At 33.1% G+C, this 22,464-nt stretch overlaps 1 protein-coding gene across 4 annotated transcripts in view; it reads left to right on the forward strand.

Annotated features, from left to right (window-relative positions):
- Positions 1-22,464, forward strand: part of P5CS (Delta[1]-pyrroline-5-carboxylate synthase) — a 172,770-nt gene that overhangs the window by 91,763 nt on the left and 58,543 nt on the right. For 3 of the 4 annotated variants that reach the window (XM_085808339.1, XM_085808341.1, XM_085808340.1), the window contains 3 exons: positions 2,367-2,474; positions 5,721-5,897; positions 12,950-13,168. In XM_085808339.1, coding sequence (XP_085664465.1) covers positions 2,367-2,474; positions 5,721-5,897; positions 12,950-13,168 — 504 coding nt within the window. The remainder of the gene's footprint in view (positions 1-2,366; positions 2,475-5,720; positions 5,898-12,949; positions 13,169-22,464) is intronic. The other variant, XM_085808342.1, reaches the window with a different exon arrangement.

Consider the following 22,464-nt stretch of genomic DNA (forward strand, 5'->3'; position numbering starts at 1 on the left):
TCAGTTTAGATTCTACGAAGAGAGCGTAGCTAAACCAAAATCAGGAATCAAAAGGAGCGCAGCCAAAATATAGTTAGTAATTTTGAGTTACATATGTTATATCCTACATATACATATTTGAAAAATTACGCATTGCTATTATAAGGTATTTCTCTCGTTTTCTAGCTTTCGTGGTGTAATGGTCAGCACCCTCGTTGCATATCGAGAGGTCCGTGGTCCGAGTGCCGCCGAGGGCATTATAATTTTTCCTCTCTCCTGCTAAGTGGCCCCAGAACTAAAACAAATGTTGGATGCTGATTCTCCACCACCAGGATTTGGCGACTGGGTTCCCTAATCTCCAGTCGCCCTTTAAAAGGGGGAGTATATAAGATATTTCTCCCGCCTTCTTAGCATACCTTCGTGGTGTAATGGCCAGCACACTCGGCGCGTATCGGGAGATCCATGGTTCGAGTCCCGGTGAGGGCATTGCTCCTTTTTCATCTCTCTTGTTTCAAAAAAATACTTATGACTCTACACTATTTTTAATTTTCTTATATAAAAGACGAGGTTTTGAATCTGGGATTTTTTCATTTTTTACAATAATGCACATTTTGTGTTATTTTTGCAGTTTTCCAACGGAGTGAATTCGCGTTGGGGTATATTGACTCTTACAGAACGGGCAGTAACTAATTTTGTAAAGTGTTTTTGTGATCATATTTATTTAATACATATTTTTGCACTCAAATAGTCAAGAAAGACGAAACATGTATTCAGATTGTAGAGACGTTAGGTTATTTGGAAGCAGGAGACATGAAAAATGAGCAATGCCCTCGCTGGGACTTGAACCACGGACCTCTCGTATACGAGTCGAGCGTGTTGACCACTACGGCTCGAAGGCGGAAAAATACCTTATAAGATTAATGTTTAAATAATTATCCCTGACGTGTCTATTTGAAGTATTAAAATATGAATAATTAATCTGCAGATTTTCATAAGTGTTTTAAAAAATTTCTTTGCAAATTTTATTACATATTCTAATAAAATCTTTAACTAATACCTAGCTCAAAATGATAAATATCGTTGCTGATTGTTTTCTTAATATAATATTACATTTAGATATTTCTTAAACTTTCTAGGATAGTACGAGTATTATCTTTACGGTAAAAAATATTTATTGCGTAAAATTAAATTTTCAATCTGAAGCTGCTTTAAGTGCTGCATTCTTTAATTTTTAATCCTTATTTTATTACTTTTAAATAAATTATTCCGTGAAAGACAGCAAAGTTCAAAGTAAAGGAGCAGCTGTTTGTGCTCGCTACCTGTGTCATCACAAAGTAATGAAAATATTCAACAGTTCAAGAAGTAAATACCTTAATAAAATTGATTGATTACCTTAAGGTAATCAATGTTGAATGCTGTCTTCTAATACGGTTTTGAATATTAGTTAGATTACCTATATTCGCTAGATTAAATATTGTAGATTAGCATTGCAGTTATTTATGTATAGGGCATTTCAAAAAGCCTGCAAGTATATACAAAGTGAATGACTTGTTACCGATATATAGTTTCAGCTTAAGAAATGAGTTAAGTGCGGTAAATTTTCGGGCTGTCTATAATTTTGATCCCGTGTCACCTTTTAATAAAAGCGTACTCTCCTTTTTCCTCCCGTGTCTTCTATGAAGGAAATTCTAGATAGGTTTTTGTTTTTCATTCTGCTAAAGATACTTTCGGGGAAAAGGGAATCTAAAATATCCAAATGTGGGAAAAAAATGGCAGGATAATACGACTTCAACTAGTTTCACCAGATATATAGAACGTCATTCTGGAATTTTTATAAAACTATATTTCTTTAAACAAAAACTTACAGATTTTATATTTCTGCTAATGGGAATTTGAAGCCAGTGCTGCCAAATTAACATTTACCTTACCCCAAAAAGTACCCGTGTTCGCAAATTTAGCGTTCGTGATTATCTTTAACAGCATTTTTATACTGTCCAAAAAATAGCTAATTAAACATACCGAGGGTAATTTTGATTGTATGAGAATGAGCATTTAACTGATTTGGTTATGGAAAATAATTTTTACTCCCACGTTTACCCCTAAAGACTTTATGAAAATCTAAATTTCTTATATATTGGTTGGAAGCTATCACTTGACCAAATATTTTCGATAATCAATTTTCGACTAAATATTTTCGATTTTCTTGTCGTAGTCTGAAAGCCTATTTTACTGCGTGCACTGAAACTACGAATATGCGACCAATCATTCAAGGGCAATTTATTTGTGCAATCAATTTTGAAACACCCTGTACTTTTACATAAACTTGTCTTGGAATGTATTAGTGTATAGTTTATTAATATATATAAAATACATTGTATCACCTACAGGCAGTAACTGGAAGGGCAGAGCCGCGAGCCGCAGCTGCAGTAGGTCAAAGTGGACTAATGGCTCTTTATGATGTTATGTTTTCGCAGTATGGTGTCAACATTGCACAGGTATGTCCGCATTTATGACATTAAATTAGTTTCTTTTGAAACAAAACACTTGAGTGAGAGTCTTACGTTTAGACATTCATTAGTGCATAATAATAAGAACAGTAGATTAAATTTAAGACTATGAAAACGACGTCATTCTTACACTTAGTCTACTTTTAGAAATTTATTTAAGAGAAACTTCTGAATTAATTTATTTACCAGTCCTGTTTTAAATAGTAAAAATTCAGATAGATGATGAATTAATAAAGGTTTATTTTAATATTTATTGAAATGTACCACTACTGATATTAGAATTTTAGTGTAAGTCCTACTATCACTTATATGGTGGTGAAGGCAACCGACCGTGGTGCAAACGACAAACTCACTTTTTACCAAAATACAATTTGTGGGCTTGTTCTTATTAGATCAGACAAGTGAAATTAGCCACAACAAGACGGCAAATTTTAGTATTGTGCACTGACTGACTGGTGAAAGAAACAACGTGGAAGTCACCAGCTTTAGAATTCATGGCTGGAGTAAACTGTCAAAGAAATGTATATTTTTCTAACATTTTAAATTCTGAGATGAAAACAGATGCGCTATTTCAAATCTTAAATGAGTTTGATTAGTTAAGTTAAAATCTGAAATGAGTGTCACAGTTTTTTTAATTTAGTGTCACAGTTTTTCTTTTCATCGCATCTTGGCCTTTTTAAAAATTAGCAAAAATCTCTTCACCAGAACATTCTTCAAATCTTTTCGTAGAAGGTATGAGGCAGTATAAAATTTCCTTCTAATTAATCGCATTCTTTAAATGTGAGTTCTAGTGTGGGCTTCATGAAGCCTTTTGTTCTCGATTGTTTCGTCTTGAAATCCAGTTTCAGGGCTTTCAAAACAAATTGCCATGTTCATTCCAAATTGCCAAACAATATCATTCAGGATGGCAGGGGATCACAGCAGCAACGTGTGCACTGCGCATGAACGTGGGGCGTGTAAGCTAGGTATTGTGCTTGAACTTACGGAGAGCTTAGAGATGTAAATAACTCCTTGAACAGCCATCTGCATACATATGGCATGGGAAAAAAGCTTGAAGAATAGAACAGCAATTCATTGACAATCAGCATCTACACTGCTATCTTACCACTACAGTGGAGGCTGGCTCGATTCCGTCATCACAGGGAATGACAAATGTCGCCTTTGTACTACCGCGAAAGCCACATAAGCTTCAAAGAAGAGAAGCAAATTGCCTAGGTCTAAGCCGAAGCGAGAATCCATCTATATGTACTGTAGAACAACTAAAACATATTATTGAAAATTTTATTGTGACTCTACAGAGGCACAGTACTATTTTATTCCTGAAAACCTCATCGGGGTCTAGCCATCCATTAGAAATTACTGGAACTAAGCTAAGAGGTTCTACTTGATCCAATACGTAGCTCAGGCCTTGAAGTAGTAGACTGACACAACTTTTGATCTCATCTCCGAGCTGCTTTCTTCAGGAAGAGGCCTTCATTAATAAAGCCGAGGTAAATGGCTCGCAGATTTCTTAGCTTCTCTAGGCCAGCCCTTTCTACAAATGCAAGATCATAAATTGCCTGAGCATTGTCAGGTCATCGATGTGGATGCTGCTTATTTTTTGCAATGGTACTTTTTATTTATTTATTATTTTGTCTGCATTTAAAATAACATCACTGATATCCTACTGATGGTGCCACAGCTTTATTAGCAACTCACTGTAATTTATATGAATCTGATTTGTCTAGCTAATCCTTTAAACTGTTTTTCTAGATTATTTTTACTGAAACAGCGATTATCTTAGATCTTAGAAGATTTTAAGAGATTTTTTTATGTGATATAAAAAGGTATCTCGGCAATCAGGAATAATTTACCTTAAATAGAGCTTGAGGCATTTTATTTTATTGTTCCTTCTAATATTTTGACTGTTATTCGATATTTTCCGACTGATAACATTAACTGCTAATGTACGCCATGTTTCCTTTATTGAGTACCCAACAACTTAGTGTAAATCAGACGTTATTATTGATTTTTTAAAAGCAATGTATTCAAAAATAGTTAATTAAAAATAAAGCATACAGAAGTATTCAAAAAATATTGTATGCATTGATTCAAATATGATTTTTTTCTTTTGGAAACTACTGAAATAGTACCAATAAAAATGTTTGTTGCTTACACAAGCTTCTTCCTGGAAACAAATGGCGAAAAAGATGTTTCATTTTAATAAGAATAATAAACTGAGAAAACAAAATCTGAATGTATGGTAAATAATGTAAATGTATGAAAATTTTATAAAATAAAAAATATTTATTATTTTTCGTCACGTATTTGAAATATAACGTTTTGGCTAAAATATACAGTACTATGTTTACATATTCAATTTACATATTAAAAGCTGTTAAAAATTCTGTGTATTCGTTTTTAAGGAAAACATTCACTGCACGCTTGTTTTGTAGAGAATAAAGATTTTTAAAATGAATTCTGAAACTTAACAACTTTGCTTTTATAAGTATAATGTTAAATAATCTCTTTGATACAAGAAAATTATAGTCTGAAAATACAACTGTTTCTTCATGAACAACAATAAATACAACTGTTTCTTAATGAATCCCTTTTCCTGATTAATTATTATTCTAAAACACAGTGGTAAAGCCTGGTCTATTTTGATTTAGGTTTGCAGTGCTTAAACCTTAAATTTACATTTCTATTCCTAAAACCTTCATTTTGCAACACAAGGAAACAGGATCCTATTACGAGTTATATTGTGTTTTCCAAAACATATATTTCTATAAGATTTGTTCGTATTAGCTTAAATCTCATTTCGCCTAAGACATTCTTGAAATATTTAAATGTTACCAAAGAATTTCACATATTGTCATTAAATTCGCTTTAGTATCATAAATGCAGAGACTCATATTATAGCCACACGAAAGTGAAGTCATAAGGATATGAAACTATAATTGTGTATGAAAACGGGAATTTTTTAGGGGTGTCGCAGCTCGATATCTCGCTTAATTTGTTACTTTAATAACATACTGGTTCATAGCAGGAGATTTCCTTTCCTGCTCTTACCAGTCCCTTAATGCGTTCCAAACCGGCCTGGCGGAGGTTAAAAACATCAGCGACGTTTTCTCCAGGAGAGGCAGAAATAGATGGATTCATTTGATATGTTACATTTTAATTAATATGTATTGAATTCATTAAATTTGATAGTACTGGACAGAACTAACTAAAATCTTTAATCTTTACTTTTAGGTGCTTGTTACTAAGCCAGATTTTTATAACCCTGATAGCCGTTTCAACCTGAAGAGCACAGTCCAAGAACTTTTGGGATTAAACATAATACCAATAGTAAATACCAACGACACCGTTGTCCCACCAGATCCCCCCCAGGACTACACAGCTTCTGGAGCTAAATACGATGAAACCGGGGTAAAGGCATCGTCCATCAATTAAATGCAGTATAATTCTTAAGCAGTTTGAGCTTATCAATATAAATTGCATTCATCTTTCTCAGCTGTCAAAGTATGCCATTCTTCCTTCATAATTAAACTCCGGCAGTAGAGCTTAACATCTGAATTCATTTCCATCATAAGTCTAAGGATGCACTGAGACTTCAGAGACTACTACGTCGGATTCGGTGTCCGCCGATAACATCGCGGACCAAAACGTCGCAGAGAAAACAACGCAAGGCGAAAACGTCGTGCTACAAAACATCGTGGGAGAAAACATCGCAAAGAGAAAACATCGCAGCCCTAAAACATCGTGGTACAAAACATCGTCTTCGAAAATAAAGCGGTTCAAAAACTTCGCTGTTTAAAAACATCGTCGTCGAAAATATCGTGGTAAAACTTAAAGTATCTACATCGTCTACATCGCATGACGATAACATCGTAGACATGCTTTTTTGAGGCATTAATAACTGTTAATGGAAATATGGTTCCCATAAGGATTTGTGAGCGCAAGATGTAAAGAAGGATAATTTTTACTTTCACAGTTTTTTATTGACTAATAAATTTTTACTGAAAATGTAAGAAGGAAACTTAAGCACAGAAAATTAAATGCAACTTATAGATTATACTTTTCATGAAAAATTACCAGTAAAAACTTTATAAAAATTGTTAGTTGTCGGTTTAAAATACTATTGAGTGCTATAAGTTGCATTAATTTTCTATGCTTAAGTTTCCTTCTTATTTTCTCAGCAAAAATTTATTAGTTAATAAAAAATATGAAAGTAAAAATTATCTTTCTTTCCATCTTGCGCTCACAAATCATTATGGGAATCTCCATCTACAGTTATTAAAGCCTGAAAAAATCATGTGTGCGATGTTATCGTCATGCGATGATTTGTAGATACTTTATTTTTTACCACGATATTTTCGACGACGATGTTTTTAAACCGCTTTATTTTCGACGACGATGTTTTTAAACCGCTTTATTTTCGACGACGATGTTTTGTATCACGATGTGTTCTCTTTGCGTTGTTTTCTCCCACGATGTTTTGTAACACGACGCTTTCGCCTTGCGTTATTTTCTCTGCGACGTTTTCGTCCGCGATGTTTTTGCCTCTATGTTTTCGGCTGTAACCTCGGATTCGAACAGAATCGCTCTAAAGTTTTTATGAGACACGTGTTCATAAAAGAAATCTGTCAGATACGTTTTTGAATCATTCGTAGAAACCTCTTAGAGTAGAAAATTTAGAATAGTCGAAAAAAATGTTAACAATTAATTTTCGCATTATAAAAATATTTTGACTCTTATGTTTGAAGAGTTTTCGTCCATTAATCCACAGCATCATTAAGGAATACAGAACTTCGACAGGATAAAACTACCTGTCATATGTCCAAACAACTAATAAATTTCTTAAAAATAAGAATAAGAAACAAATTAAATCCTCGATATCTTTGTAAGGCTTGTAGAGTCTGTCATGAAATATTCACAAGTATTCCCGTGTAATAATACCTCATTTGGGATTACCATTCGATACTGTAATATTTGCTCCATTTTATTAAATTATTGTTTCGGTGAACGGTGTTTATATACCAGAAGATTATTTTGAGATAAATATTACATGAAACAACATCAACAAGTCATGTTCTGGTGACAAGCATCGGTTGCAAATTCTCGCTCATGTTCCTCAAATGTTTTCTAATCCATCTCTAGTGTTAAGTACCTTTCCACTGATAAAAAATTTGGTTCGACTTCGGACAGTAGTGCAAAGATAGAGAAACATTGGTTGGACTTAGAGGAAGCAGTACGAAGATTGGAGCAAAGTACCTTCACTTACTTTACGAAAGGCCTCACACTATAAATCAAGATTCATATTGATGCAAGGTGGCTCAAATAACATGAGAACTACTTATAAATCAGAAAATATTTTTAAATCACATTAATTTTAATTATATAAGAAATAAGTAAATTTTAATATGTCGTCTTCCAAATAATATTTTTGTTCTAATGTTACATAATATAAAATCAACAATAAAATTCAGCAATTACATAATTTCTTTATACTAATCGTTATAGTGTTTATCATATAATTTGGACATGTCGTTTTCAGTACGTTTAGTGCTTTTCTTTAAAACATTAATTTTAATGCAGAAAGTAGGTTATACTAACTGGTTGTCAGTCCCTTTTATTTATTTTATTTTACTTTATTTATTTATTTATTCATTTTTTGAATGATACAGCATTATTAAGCTCTAGACTTTCCAAAGTATGCTTGTTACTTTCGTTCGAACCTCAAGTGAAGCAAAAGTAACATCTTTTTATGAATCAATCGCCATTAACTGTAATAACACTAAAGGGAAGATAACTAGATTTTTAAATTTTGTATTTATCACTGTGACTTACGTAAGTTCGAAGTTGTTCTTGTTAGTCACATGTACTGGAAAAAAAAATACATATTATTCAAATATGTGATAACTTAGAGCTATTGAACTTAAAGCTTTGACAAAGAAATACTGGTGTTTGCAATATGATTATTGCATTCATTATGATTATGCAAATCTAATTCAACTTGATAAATATTTCCTCATCTATATTGCTTAAATTCGTTTTTCTTTGTAAGATTCCAAACTTTGAATGTACTGCAATGCGTATGAAACGTTGAGAACTGATAAGCGAATAATCGCTTATTTCAGACAAATAGAAACGTAAACGTACGAAGGGTTAATTACCTTTTATTATTCAAAATAAATTTAACAGACGACTCCTTCTTGGAGTTACAATGAAGCCTCCACTTGGACTTGAACTCAGGAATAATAAGCAATAAAACTTAACTAAACCTAACTAAAAAGATATAGCCGAAGCTATCAAGATTCTAACAGAGTTGGTTCCTTAACGCTAACTAACGGCGAAGCTATCAAGGGCCTAAAGTACGGCCGAGCGTAATAATAGCTTGTGAGAGAATAGCCTAAAGGGCGAACGAGCGATAATCAGAATCTTTGTCTCTCTAACGAAGTCAGTAGAACTTTACAGTTAAATACTTCTTCTCCTCATTTGCATTCAACCGAGATTCTGAAAATACGTTCTGGCCGGAAGTTATAAGCTGAAATTCAGGAAAGATAGGAAAGGGAACTCAAAATTAACCACTAGAAAAATTAATATAAACCTTACATCCTTTCTGGTTCTATTTCATAAACAACAGTGAATAATCTCTTCAATTTTTTTTATTTTTTAATCTTACATTGTTAAAATGTATCACTTTTATCTTTTATATATATATTTGTTTTTTAATTCTTTTGTTTATTCATTTTTTCTTTTATTTTTGTCCGTAAGATTTTGTTCTTTTTCTTTTGGTTCCTGTATATAAGCTACTTTTTATTTATGTTTCCTTAAAGTTTACAGAATAGAAAGGGGTTTTGCCCATATTTTCTCAATGCTTTATTTCTTTTCCGGCTTTGCACATAACTTGGTCTTCATTTGTTTCACTTATTGGAGTTCCGTTTAGTTTAGTATCAACCTGTTTATTTAAATAACAAATTAAAATCTAATGAGTTTTATTCTTTTTTATTTCTGCATGTTTTACGAAATAGTAACAATGGCAACAACATCTAATTAATAAAATATTCCAGATGGTTTGAGAATTATTTGCTGTCATGTAAACATATTTTCACATACTAGATGAGAAGATATAATTGTTATGCACCGATACTTAATTTTTATAGTTCAAAGTCTACAGTAACATCAGTATCAAAATAAAAATTATAAAACAAAAATAAATTTGAGTTTGATCAGTATAAGACCTAAAGAAAATTCAGTTAATTCCTGTTCTGAGCAAAATACTCTGGAGTAGTCTTTATCTCATCAAACAGGTCGCTCATTTAAAGTAAACAGAATCTCTTCCATTCAGTTAAAGGATGAAAGCTATTATTAATTAAATTATACAGTTTGAACAACAATACATCTTGTCCATTAAAAAGGAATTACGCTACTACAATTTTCCAAAAATTAAGCGGAAGGGAAATTTTGTTTGTTTAACAATATTAAAATTATTTTGAAACTGGTGTTTGGCTGTAAAAATAAATAACGGAAAGAAATATATCGGACTACAACGGAAGTTTCTCGCCACCGCGAATATCATATGCGCAAATAGTTCGCGTTGGCTTGTTGGTAATCACATTTTATCAAACGTTTTTTTAGCATTTGAAAGAAAGAGACTTGCTTTAGAACACTTCCTGAAGTTTGAAAAAAAAAAATAGTTATCATTAAGTACAAGGTATCTGAAATGAAAGAAAATCAGTATGGCAACCACTCAAGAGCTTTCTAAGGAGTTAGACGTTAGTGCCATGTCCATTAGTCGCGGTACGCATCGAATAAACTTGACGTACAAGTTCAGTCGCTGGATGCTGCATAAGCTGACTCAAGCAGATAAGGATAGATGTCTTCGGACCTGCAATAACCTACTCGAACATCAACCCAAGGAGAAAATTCTGGACTTGATCGTCACTTGTGATGAAAATTGGATTTACTAGAACAACATGGGCCGAAAACGGGGTTGGTCTGCACCAGGTGGTCCGGTCGGCAGAGTCGCAAAGGGCAATTTGTCTAACTAAAAGACTGTGTTCTTTATCTGGTGCCATTGCTATGGCATTTGGAAAAAAAGTAAAATCCTCGACGGTAAGGTACACAGCGAGATGCTAGTCTGTGTTGACGCTGCTATTAAGGAAAAACGTCGGAGTGAGTTCCGGCGCAAAAAGATAATGCAAGACCACAAGTATCTGCATTCACCGGCTGGACGCGAATGGGATTTTTTGCCACGCCCACCATTAGCCTGGAGATCGCTATTTCGGACTTCTACCTTTCTTCACACCTACAGCTACGTTTTGCTGGTGCTATGTTCCATTGTGCAGAGGACATCCGAAATTATATTGGCCTGTTTTGGGACTCGAAGCCACTAAGTTTCTGAGACGAAGGCTTTGAAAACTACCAAAACTTTGGCAGAAAGTCATAGATTTGAGTGGTGATTACTACCTGCACTAAAGGTACTGGTTTCATTTTTTTTAAACTTTATTTAGAATGTTTCTTGGTTGAGAACTTTCGTTACAACTAGATATATCTGTTTTAGGGGTTATCAACCAGGGTACAATTTCCGCTGGGAGGAATTTCATAGGTTCAAGGGGCAATGTAATCAGCCTTTTATTTCGCTGTTAAGTATTTAGTTTTAATTTACGAATATAAAAAATTACTTTTATTCAAGTTTTTACATTTATCAATATTTTCTACTCTTTCTTATCATTTAATTTATAAAACACTTTAAAAAGTAATTGAAATCGAATTAAATGTATATGAATTTGTTGAGTTTATGAAAGAAAGGAGGGAAAAGATCTAGGAATGGTGAAAAGGGTACACGGAGCAACAATATTTGAGAAACACTGATAAGTTTATTATTAGAGAAATTTGTAGTTGCTACTATGTTTTATTGTTGATTGTAGCAGGAAAGTAATTTTACAAGGAAGACAACGAAAAACGTTACTCGATGTAGATTGGTAACAGCTTCATAACGGTACCTCATTATAAAGGTCCAATACGTTTATGGAAGAAGCTTTCATATTCCGGCATAAAGGTGCCTGCACCCTTATGAAGTCAAATTTCTAATTTGTAAATTAAACTCCATAAATCCATAAACTTAACTCTATAATCAGTCACATTTATGCCGGGCCACCTTCATAAGGGTTTCTATCTTTTTGAGCATATGCCGGGTAGAGTAGACTTTAAGGTACACCTTGTATTATGGCGAAGTTGTCATTTCATTTATCGCCAAGCTGTTGTTTCATTTATGGTAGCCTGAGTAGTTGAAGGTTATGGAAACCCTATTGTGACGTAATCGGGTGCATGATTCTGGGAAATTCTGAATCATGGGATGTTTTGTAAGCGTTTTTGTGGTGTGTGTTCGTTTGATTCTTTAGACGGTAGAATGGCCGAATGTAGAAAGATTAATTTGTAATTTGAAGTTTCTGTACGATTTGGAGCGAAAGGGGAAAAGAGCGTTAATTGACTGGTGTGTAAATGAAGGTTTACTTAGTAGCTATTATAAGTGTCCTGTATATAGGAAAGATATGCGTCTAGTCGACCGTAAAAACTGTTTAGATGGATTTGAATGGGTTTGTACGAAGAAAGGTTCAGATGGTCACTATGTGAAGCTTTTGATCAGAAAGAGTACCTGGTTGTTTACGTGGCTCTGGGTATACGAAGCGAATTCGAAAATCATGGTAAGTGAATATTTGCTTTTGGTAGTGCTTAAATGTATAACATGTTTTCCTTTTTTATGTTATTTTATTGTTTGATTTAAAATGTATTTTATTGAGATTATGTATTTTGTTTGCCTATATTGTAGAATTTGGTGCTCCTTTGACTTTTTAAGTGAAAATATATCGATGTGTACATGGAAAAAGTAAAGGGAGTGCGCAATGGAAGTTTGTGCAATTCTGTGATTTTTTTTAAGTGAAAATAGGTCGATGTGTACATAGATAAAGTTAAAAGAGTGCGCAATGACATTTTTGTGCAATTCGGGGATTTTTTTTAAGTGAAAATAAGTCGATGTGTACATGGATACCGAGTTTGTGCAATTGTTTGTCTTGTTATTTCGGCTTTTTGCCCCAAAAATCGCCGCTTCGCAAGCCAAAATAACGAGTCAAAGAATTGCACAAAATCGGTATCCATGTATCGCCAAAAATCGCCAAGTTTCGCAAGGGGTACCGTAAACTATACTTTTACCCAGGTGCCGGCTTGTATAAAGCTGCTGCCATTTTTATGACAGAAGTCTGCTTCATTCCCTTGAAGCCTCAAAAACGTTTTCTGCAAAAGCTTAACCCTAACATTTTGAAAACTCAAAAACAAGCTGTATAATATATCTGCTAGTTAAGTATGCGCCTACAATAATTTTGACTGTGTAGTGATGCTATTCAATTAATAATGTTGAGCTGTGATGACGTTTTAGTGAATATGTAAAATTTTGATAATGTAATTTCATTTCTCTGCAGCAAGTAATGAACATCAAAGACAACGATAGCCTTGCTGCTCACTTAGCAGCTGAAGTTGAAGCTGATCTGCTGATTTTGATGTCAGATGTTGATGGAATTTATACTTTGCCTCCAGGACAAGATGGAGCACGTCTCCTTCACAACTACTGTCCATCACTAAATGGTAACATCATGTTTGGAGAAAAGTCAGGTGTTGGTTTGGGAGGCATGGAATCCAAGGTAAATGCAGCAACAGAGATTACGCAAAATAATATTAAAGATACAGTAGTTAAAATAAATAATATGGGTAGGTCAACCAGCAACAGAATAAGAATCTGTTAGTTCTACAAAAGTGAGTGAATTTTTCTTAGTTACATGTTATGAATAACTACATAATACATGCCATGAATAATTTTGTGTTGACAATACTTTTCTCCTTGTAAACTATGTAGTGAAATATTAAATCTTGTATTGAAAGTCAAGGTATTGATTGAAAAATTTCAGTATTCACTCAGAATAAGAAAAAATCACACATGTTTGCAATAAATAGTGAATTTCTGTTACTATTTTTACACATTTAATCTATAAATTATGAAAGCGAAAAGTAACAAACGTAATATAAATTACTAAATGCAATATATAGTGCAACAGAAAGTAAATACTTACTGTACATACTTTTATAGTTAATACGTATTTTATAGTGAATACGTACGTTACACATTACTTATTTGTTACTATTATAATATTACTAGTATAAATACTTAGTTGTATATTATAAATACTTACTATATTTTTAATATACTTGTACTATCTGCAAGTCAAAATCTTATCGTGCATATTCGTTTATTTACTTGATACGCATCTAACATACTCGTGCATATTTTAAAAAACTAATTTTTAAAAACATATCTGAAATTTTAACCTCTATATTTATTTGCTAAATTAAATTTTTGAACAAGGACAGTTTTGCATTCTCCGAAGTTTAAATTTCTCTCTAAAATTTTAGACTCCAGGTAGCTAAACCGTCATTTCGAGTTGCGTCTTTCAAGGAAGAGATGTTAGCAAATTTAATCGTCAGTTTACTAACGAATCTAATGACATCTAGTTATTATTAGTAGAAATTGAAAATTGCGAATGTTTATTGAAATATTTTATTTTTTGTTAATAAGTTTGTAGAGACATTAGATAATTTTTGAAAGCAGAAGAGATGAAAAATGAGCAGTGCCCTCGCCTGGAATGGAACCGCGGACCTCTCGAATACGCGTCGAGCGTGCTAAACACTACATTACGAAGGCATGCTAAGAATGCGAGAGAAATACCTTATACACTCCACCTTTTAAAGGGCGACTAGGGATTAGAGACCCAATCGGCCAAAGCCTGATGATGAAGAATCGTCATTCACCACCTTTTAGTTCGGGCGCCACTGTAGAGTCATTAAATTATTTTGAAGAAGGAGATGTGAAAAATAAGCCATGCTGTCGCCGGGACTCGAATCACTGCCCCCTCAAATACGCTTCGAGCTGGCTGACCACTACACCACGAAGGCATGCTAAGAAGGCGGGAGAAATATCCTATAAGTTCATAACGGATTTTGAGTTTTAGGTAATATATACAAATAGAAGTTAGGCAAAACTAATTAAATAAAGATAAATTCAACAGCTGATTTATAGCAAATTAATTCATTTCATGTAGGGATTAAACTATTTTAGCTTTCAATGAGAAATAAATCTTTTTCGTATTATTTCTTAAGAAATTTATATTATAGTTTGCTTTTTTCAAAAGACTGTAAAGACTTTATTTTATTCTAACCAATTATTTTTAGTTTGACTTTCCTTTCCTTCCTGATTTCAGTTTCCTGCCGAAAAGTAAATTTTAATGACGTAGCATGCAAATCTAAGTTGAGTTCAGAAACAGTAATTAAGCTGCGGTTTCAAGAGTTCGGTAGCGGAGTTAGTTCCGAGTTTATGCTGCTGCTTTTGAAATAGCTCTATAGTTGGTGTTAGCCACCCTCTTCCGATTATACTGATATCAATATACTATATCTAAGCCCAGCTTTCTTGTGTGCAACCGATTTAAAGGTTTAGATAAAAAAGGAACCAATAGTTAAGCCATCTTAAATTATTGTGATTTCACATTTTTATTATCTGTACAAGTAACTTCACCGCTAGTGCTGGTAATTGTAAGCACCGAGTGAGTGCAACCTTTTTTTTACGTTTAGCTCAAATAGAAGCTTATTTAAACCTTCTTTTGCAGTAGCTGTTCTTCAAAGACATACCGAGAATTCGCTATGCAGTCTTTTTAGTACGTAGGGTCTACTGTGGATGCTTCCGAAAAGATCACTAAGACTTTACACAGCAAGCAATCAGTTCTTTGTTTTCTAGTTTTTTGCTTAATTGAAAGGGTTTTTTTTACGGTATTTAGTCCAAAAATAATCCGAAATATTCCAAAAAATTATTTTACAATGAAAACACTTTTTTCCTTTAATAAAGACAAAATATGTCTGCAGATCAAATTCTTATTTTTCTTTCATTAAGTGCAAAGATAGAATATAGTATAAGAAAATAGTTAAATAAAACTTCGAATACATTAAATTAAATTAGAATCAGAATTAAGATCTTTCATAAATTTCGAGGGGGAAAAAGTCCTAACAGATGAAGCTAAGGATCATTTTAACAGATATTGTAGTATATGTAATATTTACCTCTTGAAAAGTTCACGGATTCCCAATAAAATATTACATTAATAAGTCTTAAAAATTAAGAAACTAAATGTTTTAAAAAGGCAGGCAGCTTATGCGGGCCTTTCACCGAAAACTTGAGCCGTACTCTGCTGTAAAAGATACTAATTTCTTTAGTAGTTTTTCGACAGAGAGCAGAGAGGGAAAAAAATCTGCTTCAAAATTATGAAATTAACCTTTATTCCGATCATTTCCTTATCTGTACATCGAAGGAAAGTAAAGTGAGAGATATGTAAACATCTCCTTTTCACTCCCTCTGGCCTTTTTATAAACAAGGTCATTCTGTCTCAGAAAACACATTTGCCCTTAAACCTGATTACACGTTTGACATTGATGACGTCTGTCTTTGGATATTTTCTCTAGGGTACAAGTTTGGATGGTCCCTACTATAAGAAGAATGCTGGTAGAAAAATGTAGATACTTTACTTCATCACACATAGGAGTCTAGAGCAGTAGACCTCGAAGGAAAGGTTTATTCCTAGAATTTAATAGCTGCCCAAGCACCATCTGCTCATGTCCTTAAATCCTGTATAACGCATGAGCTACCTGAATTAGATATTACTGACAATGGTACTGCCAAGAGATACCTGCATGTATGTTATGAAATACATTTGATATTGTATTGTATTAGACAGTATATTATAATAAAGCTTTATTTGACATCTTATATTAAGATTAATATTACTACATACTTTTAAATTCTTCATTCTGGAGAATCAGTTGTACTATGGATTCTGAATTGTATGACTTCTGAGTATTTTTACCCCCCACCCCAGCCCGCAGTGGAGACGGGAAATGGAAGTAACAAGGACTCGCAGTTAACTTACTAGGTTATTATTTAAATTAACCATTTTTTATAATTTCGATGTTTACTACAACTTGTCCTTTCTGTATTCCTCACCAGAATGCAAAGAGATAACCAGTATTTAAATTGAGATTTTTTGGATTTTAAGACAGAGAATGTGTTACAGCTTCGTCTCTGCTCTACGTGTTCGTTTCCTGCCAGCTGTGATAGTTGTTGTTATTCGGCTTTGCGTTTTACCGCTGCCGACCCTTTGATTTTGACGCTTCGGTAGAACTACTGAGCCAGCTTCGAGTGGTATTTTAACTGTGCAGTCTTTGACTACTGTTCGACATTTAAACTCGAATTTAAATGTGCTTTTAGTTGCATCACCATGAGCTGCGACTGATCTTGTTAGTACAAGAGAGTTCGTTTATATTCTGAATTCTGTTTAAATTAAATGGTTGTTTAAAACATTCTCACGACTTTGTAATTACTTCAGATACAATGATAATTCGCTTCCCGACTATTAGGGATTTTGAACTAATTAACATCTCCAGACCAAGTAAAAACCCACAAGCTTGAAAAGTATATTAAATGACATGCAGAGAGAATGTAAACTTGGACTTGCTTTTCAAAACGGCGATAATGCTGGAGAGTCTTTTTGTAACTGAAGCTCACAATTATTTTACTAAGACGGTGCAATATCGTATTCTAAGAATTAAATGTATATATATATTTTAAAAAGGGCGTTTTGAAGATGTAAGGCTGCAAAAATGGTATTTTTGTATCATGTGGTACAGCATTTTGATTCTGTGAACGCCTCATGTGAAACTCTACTCAAGAACTTTTAGATTGTGATATCTCATCGTAATTGAACTCTTATCTACAGCCGTCATCAGCTTGGCCCGCCTTCTTACATCCTGTGTACTTTCATAAATTAATTTTCGTTCTGCTTATTGACAAGCATTTTTATATTATAAATTTATTTCGGACCATTTTGTAGTTCGAAAATTAAATCAGTTTCAACGGAGGTTGGACACATTGTCCAAGTACTCCGGTGTTTACATCATTCTCCCTGGGATACAACTGGTATTTCAGAAGGCAGTATGTCGTTCTCTTTTATATTTGATTTAAATCGAATAAAATATAATTATAATTTATTACACTGAAGAATGATTTAGTAGAAGTGTGATAAATAACCGTGAAACTTGACGAAATTTCAAATAATTTTATTTAGAAATTTGTGTTGCATATCTTTATGCTAAAATTGCATATAGTTACTATATGAGTAGTGAGATTTGCCAACCTTCAAGTTATTTTTCATGCGAAAACATAAATAACCGTATGAAAGTTCATAGTTCAAGTTATATTTTGTTTTCGTTTCTAAATCATGAACCAACAAATCTGACTTTAAATTTGCTGGAGGCTAAAGTTAATAGCTTTCACAGTTATTTATTAACAATAAAAATTTTAAGTTATAGATTAAAAACTAGAATAAAAACAAAAATTAGGATGTTGTAAGAGTTTAATCTGAAATAAATCTCTTACCTTTCTAAGGACTCTGATTTTGTAATCAAAATCACACTGCTTGGTACTTTCAGAAGAAGTTTAGTAAAAGGTATAACGGTACCTATTTTAGGAATGTTCCAGGTTATAAATTTTAAAAATATGTCTAGTAAAATGTATAATACAAACTTCCAGGAAAGGTTTTAAAATTATATTTATATGCACGTAAAAAGACTGAAATCTTAAAATAAAATCCAAAAAACTGTAGCATAAAATTTTCCTCATTATTTTTACAACCTTATAACGTTTTTTCTCTCTCCTTCCAGCATACTTTCGTGCTGTAACGGCAGCACACATGGCGCGTATTCGAAAGGTCCAGGTTCGCGTCCCGGAGAGAGCATTGCTCATTTTTTCACGTCTCCAGCATTAAAAACCTAATAACTCTACACTCTGATAAAATTTTTTCAAATTAATACTGAAGAGAAAGAATTTAAGGTTAGAATCAAATTACATCTCCTCTTTTTCAGAGTCAAATTTCTGAAAGAAGTAGAATAGATATAAACCTTGTCTTATACGCTTCATTGATAATTTAGTTAATACCTATCAATGACAATGATCTCATAACACTGAAGAACTTCAAACTGAGGTGTACTACGTGCTACGTCTCCTATAAATACAAAATGTGTCTTAAAGCGAAAATAAGGAGGATATTTATCTAGCTGAGATGACTCATCCACAGAGCATTAATCAGCAGCTTATAGAATTTTTCTGTTACGTAAGCGGAAGATAATTTCTTTATGTAAGATGATGATAATAACAAATTATTGTCTTATATCCAATTAAAACTCCACAGGTTTATTTTTCAAGAACTGGCCAAAAAGACCTTCTAGAATTAATAATTTATCAAATAAGAATAATAATTCTCAGAAGAGATTTAACTACAAAATATGCTTAGTTGTTATGAGTATGAAAAAGCACATGATCGCTGTCTGGGGTAAATACATTTCCGTACAATTACATACAATTTTTGCAAAGCATCATTCAGTAAATCATAATGTGGACGTACTTTGTAATGCGGTCCGAATCAATGCTGCTATTGTCAATGAAATTAATGTACCTCTTGATTACAAAATAGATATTTCGTGGCACTGCTCGACTAAATAGTATAGCATGTGTCTGGCGCGTTTTCCCAGTACATTTTTCACGTGACAAAAGTGGTAGCCACTATAAAAATGTATACCAAAGCATTGCTTGAGTTTATATGTTTTCTCAGTTAAAAATTGTGATTATTTTTCTGCCCAGAGTATCTGTTACTCTCAATAACAGCTTTGTCTATAATTTTTTTCAGCGATATACTCAAAGAGTTCTGTAGGAGATTTTCCAGAAACAAAATTAGTTGGAGACTGACTAGAATCTTGAGAAAATATTTCTGAAGCCTGTGAATATTTAGGAACGCAATCTTTTTAATCAAGGTTTGGCACATATATTTCATCCTCTTCATTTCCTACTAAAATTTCCGCAGTTCCTCCTGCGTTTTCGACACAAATAGCTTGGCTGTGTCTAGTCTTAGTGCAGTCATTGTCTATTTCTTCATTGTCACTGACTGCATCTGGATCAGGAGGTATTATTACCATTTCCGGCTCAGTATCTTCATCGTCTAATGTGATAAAATATTCCAAAGCTTCTTCAGCTGTTTGACATTTTCGACTCATTTTGGATGCGTAAAATAAACATACCTTACAAAATAACTATTCACAAATGTAAATTTCTTTCATATAAATATAATGTGTGAAACGGCTTTCAAGTGCTAAATATAACTCTTTACAAAAGGGTACGTAGGACAAAAAACAGTTGATCGCTACATTTTAGAGCGAGGGGATGAAACGGACGTAACCATTTTACTCCAAAGCGGAGTTATGTTTTAACGTAATATAATAGTGTATTTTACCATTGTCCTATATATAGGACGCTCTAAAAAAGAAAGCAAAATAAGGATCGATAATATATTTTTCTTTCGGATATTTTGTTATTCACATTAATGGAGACCTATTTTATTTAAAATAAATCCACACTTTTTATTTTCCCCTTTTTTATGCTTTCAAAAAATAAAGTGCAAAAAATCAGAATTAGTCCATTTTGTATGTTTTTAAGAAAACGGATTTGTAAAAGTAAAAATTTAAAAGAAACTAGCTAATATAACAAGTAGCTTTCTAGCAATAATACAGTGTGAAAGAAATAATTTAAACATTATTACTTTTTTTGTACACGCATCAAATACGTACTGTCCTGTATTTAGGACAGTGGTAAAATATGGGTTAACTCGTACTAGTTGTGGACACATTATAATCCCAAACAGAAAATTAAACATTAAGGCTTTATGGAATATTGTGTTTAGTTTGTAGAGTTTCATTTAATTTTATTAAGAGTTAATTTTGGAAGCAACCTTTCTTAGAGCTCTTATTTTCAACCCACGCTTTCTTTCCAGAATGAGATTTCAGTTTCGCTCATTACGTAAAATAGGGTAGAAAGCTGCTCTTTAAGCTGGTGTCTGAGTTTCTCCAGACAGAGTGTGTTCTGTATTTCGGCCACATTGTTTCTCTGATGCTTAAGCTTTCTATTTGACGGCCATTATGGACGGTTAGTGGACGTCGGTGGTAGGGCCAAGAGCCAACTACGAGTTTAAATATCTTTATGCAGCTTCGCTGATTGGGGAAAGTGCAGAATCGCTCTATGCTTTGCGCGCTCTCGCGTCTTGTCTCCTGGATTTGCAACCTCTCCAGAAGACACTACGCAAGGCGCGACATTTACAATGGCGAACAGTTAAAATAAATACAAAAGAAAAGTTGAAGCAAAGTTTTGAAAACTGAAAATCCTTTAAAAACAGCTTAATAATTTTAAAAAACAAACATGGTTAAGAAAACATAGTAAGCTTCAAAAACTTAAAATCGTTACAAAACACTGAAGAATTAAAATACATTCACCTATAAAAAAATTGGGGAAAGTGCAGAATAACCTACTGCTTGACGCGTTTTTAAGAATTGCACAAACTCGGTATCCATGTACACATCGACCTATTTTCACTTAAAAAAAATCCCAGAATTGCGCATTGTCTTGACTTTGTCCATGTACACATCGACCTATTTTCACTTAAAAAATATCCCATAATTGCACAAAAATGGCATTGCGCACTGTCTTGACTTTATCCATGTACACATCGACATATTTTCACTTAAAAATCCCAGAATTGCACAAAAGTGGCATTGCGCACTCTCTTGACTTTATCCATGTACACATCGACCTATTTTCACTTAAAAAGTCAAAGAAAATTGACAAAAATCCAGTTGTTCTTACTCTTGTAAAAATCGCCAAATAAATGGGAAATTTTTAAAACTGAAAATCCTTAAAAAAAATTTAAAAAAAAAAACTAATAACTTTAAAAACTTAAATCGTTTAAAAAAATAGTAAATTTAAAGAACATAAAATCCTTACAAAACCCTGAAAAATGAATACTTTCATTTTCATAAAATTTTAAAATATGAAAATCCAGTCGTCCCTACAAAAACATACTTTTAAAAACTAAATATCGTCTCAAACACTTAAACATAAAAATACTTTCACTTACCTGAAAAGGGGTAATCCACTCCGCTCAGCCGAAGAACGAAAAGTAACAAATTCTCAAAATGTTCTCGAATTATTGTTTAAAATAACTGCACCTCTACCATCTATTATCGTCTATACCAATCAGAAATTCTAAATTTTAAAATACATACTGAGCACACGCGAAAATGCTCCGAATTTCGCGCTCAAAAGAAATTCCCAATTCAAAATACATACTGGACATGCGCGAAAATGCTCTGAAATTCGCCTTCCAAATCGACTTGGATACCATTTGGCGCATTTATCAATCTCGTAAAAAGCGCCAAACACAACGCGCCAAATACGTGGGCGATTATGCACTTTAGTCGGCTGATTATTTAACTCAGGATTAATTTTAGTTTACGTTTTCTATTTTGAGTTGCCGCCAAAAGTTTTGCTGAGGCCTTGTAAGCACCAGGAGTGCCATCTGTATATCTGTATCTGGGTGTCTGTATCTGGAGTGCCACTTGAGTTGAATAAAAGGGTCTTTTCACGCTTCCTACGTCTTGTCATTGATGCAGTTGAACTTAGCGAACAGTCGCTTCACAGTTCAAATTAAGATCGAGCCTTCCAATTAACGTTAAATTAGTTAAAATTTTACAAATTAATTGATAACTAAAATGTCAGTTTATCTATGAGCTCAAATTCATTTAATAATTTACCTTAAATTATTATTATTCAAATTTATTTGATTCATGCTTAATCAAATTTATTTGATAAAGCATGTCAGCAAGTGAACATGTAAAAGTTTTTTTTACACATTTACATATTTATTTAATGTTTAGCACTAACTTTGTAAATTCAAATGTTTCCTAACGGTCTTGTGTCAAGGAAAAAAAAAAAAAAAACTTGGAAGCACAGTTAACATACATT

The sequence above is a fragment of the Stegodyphus dumicola genome, chromosome X1 (genome assembly GCF_044657685.1).
Source record: "Stegodyphus dumicola isolate Sdum_Otavi_A_Nest chromosome X1, ASM4465768v1".
NCBI classification, from domain to species: domain Eukaryota; kingdom Metazoa; phylum Arthropoda; class Arachnida; order Araneae; family Eresidae; genus Stegodyphus; species Stegodyphus dumicola.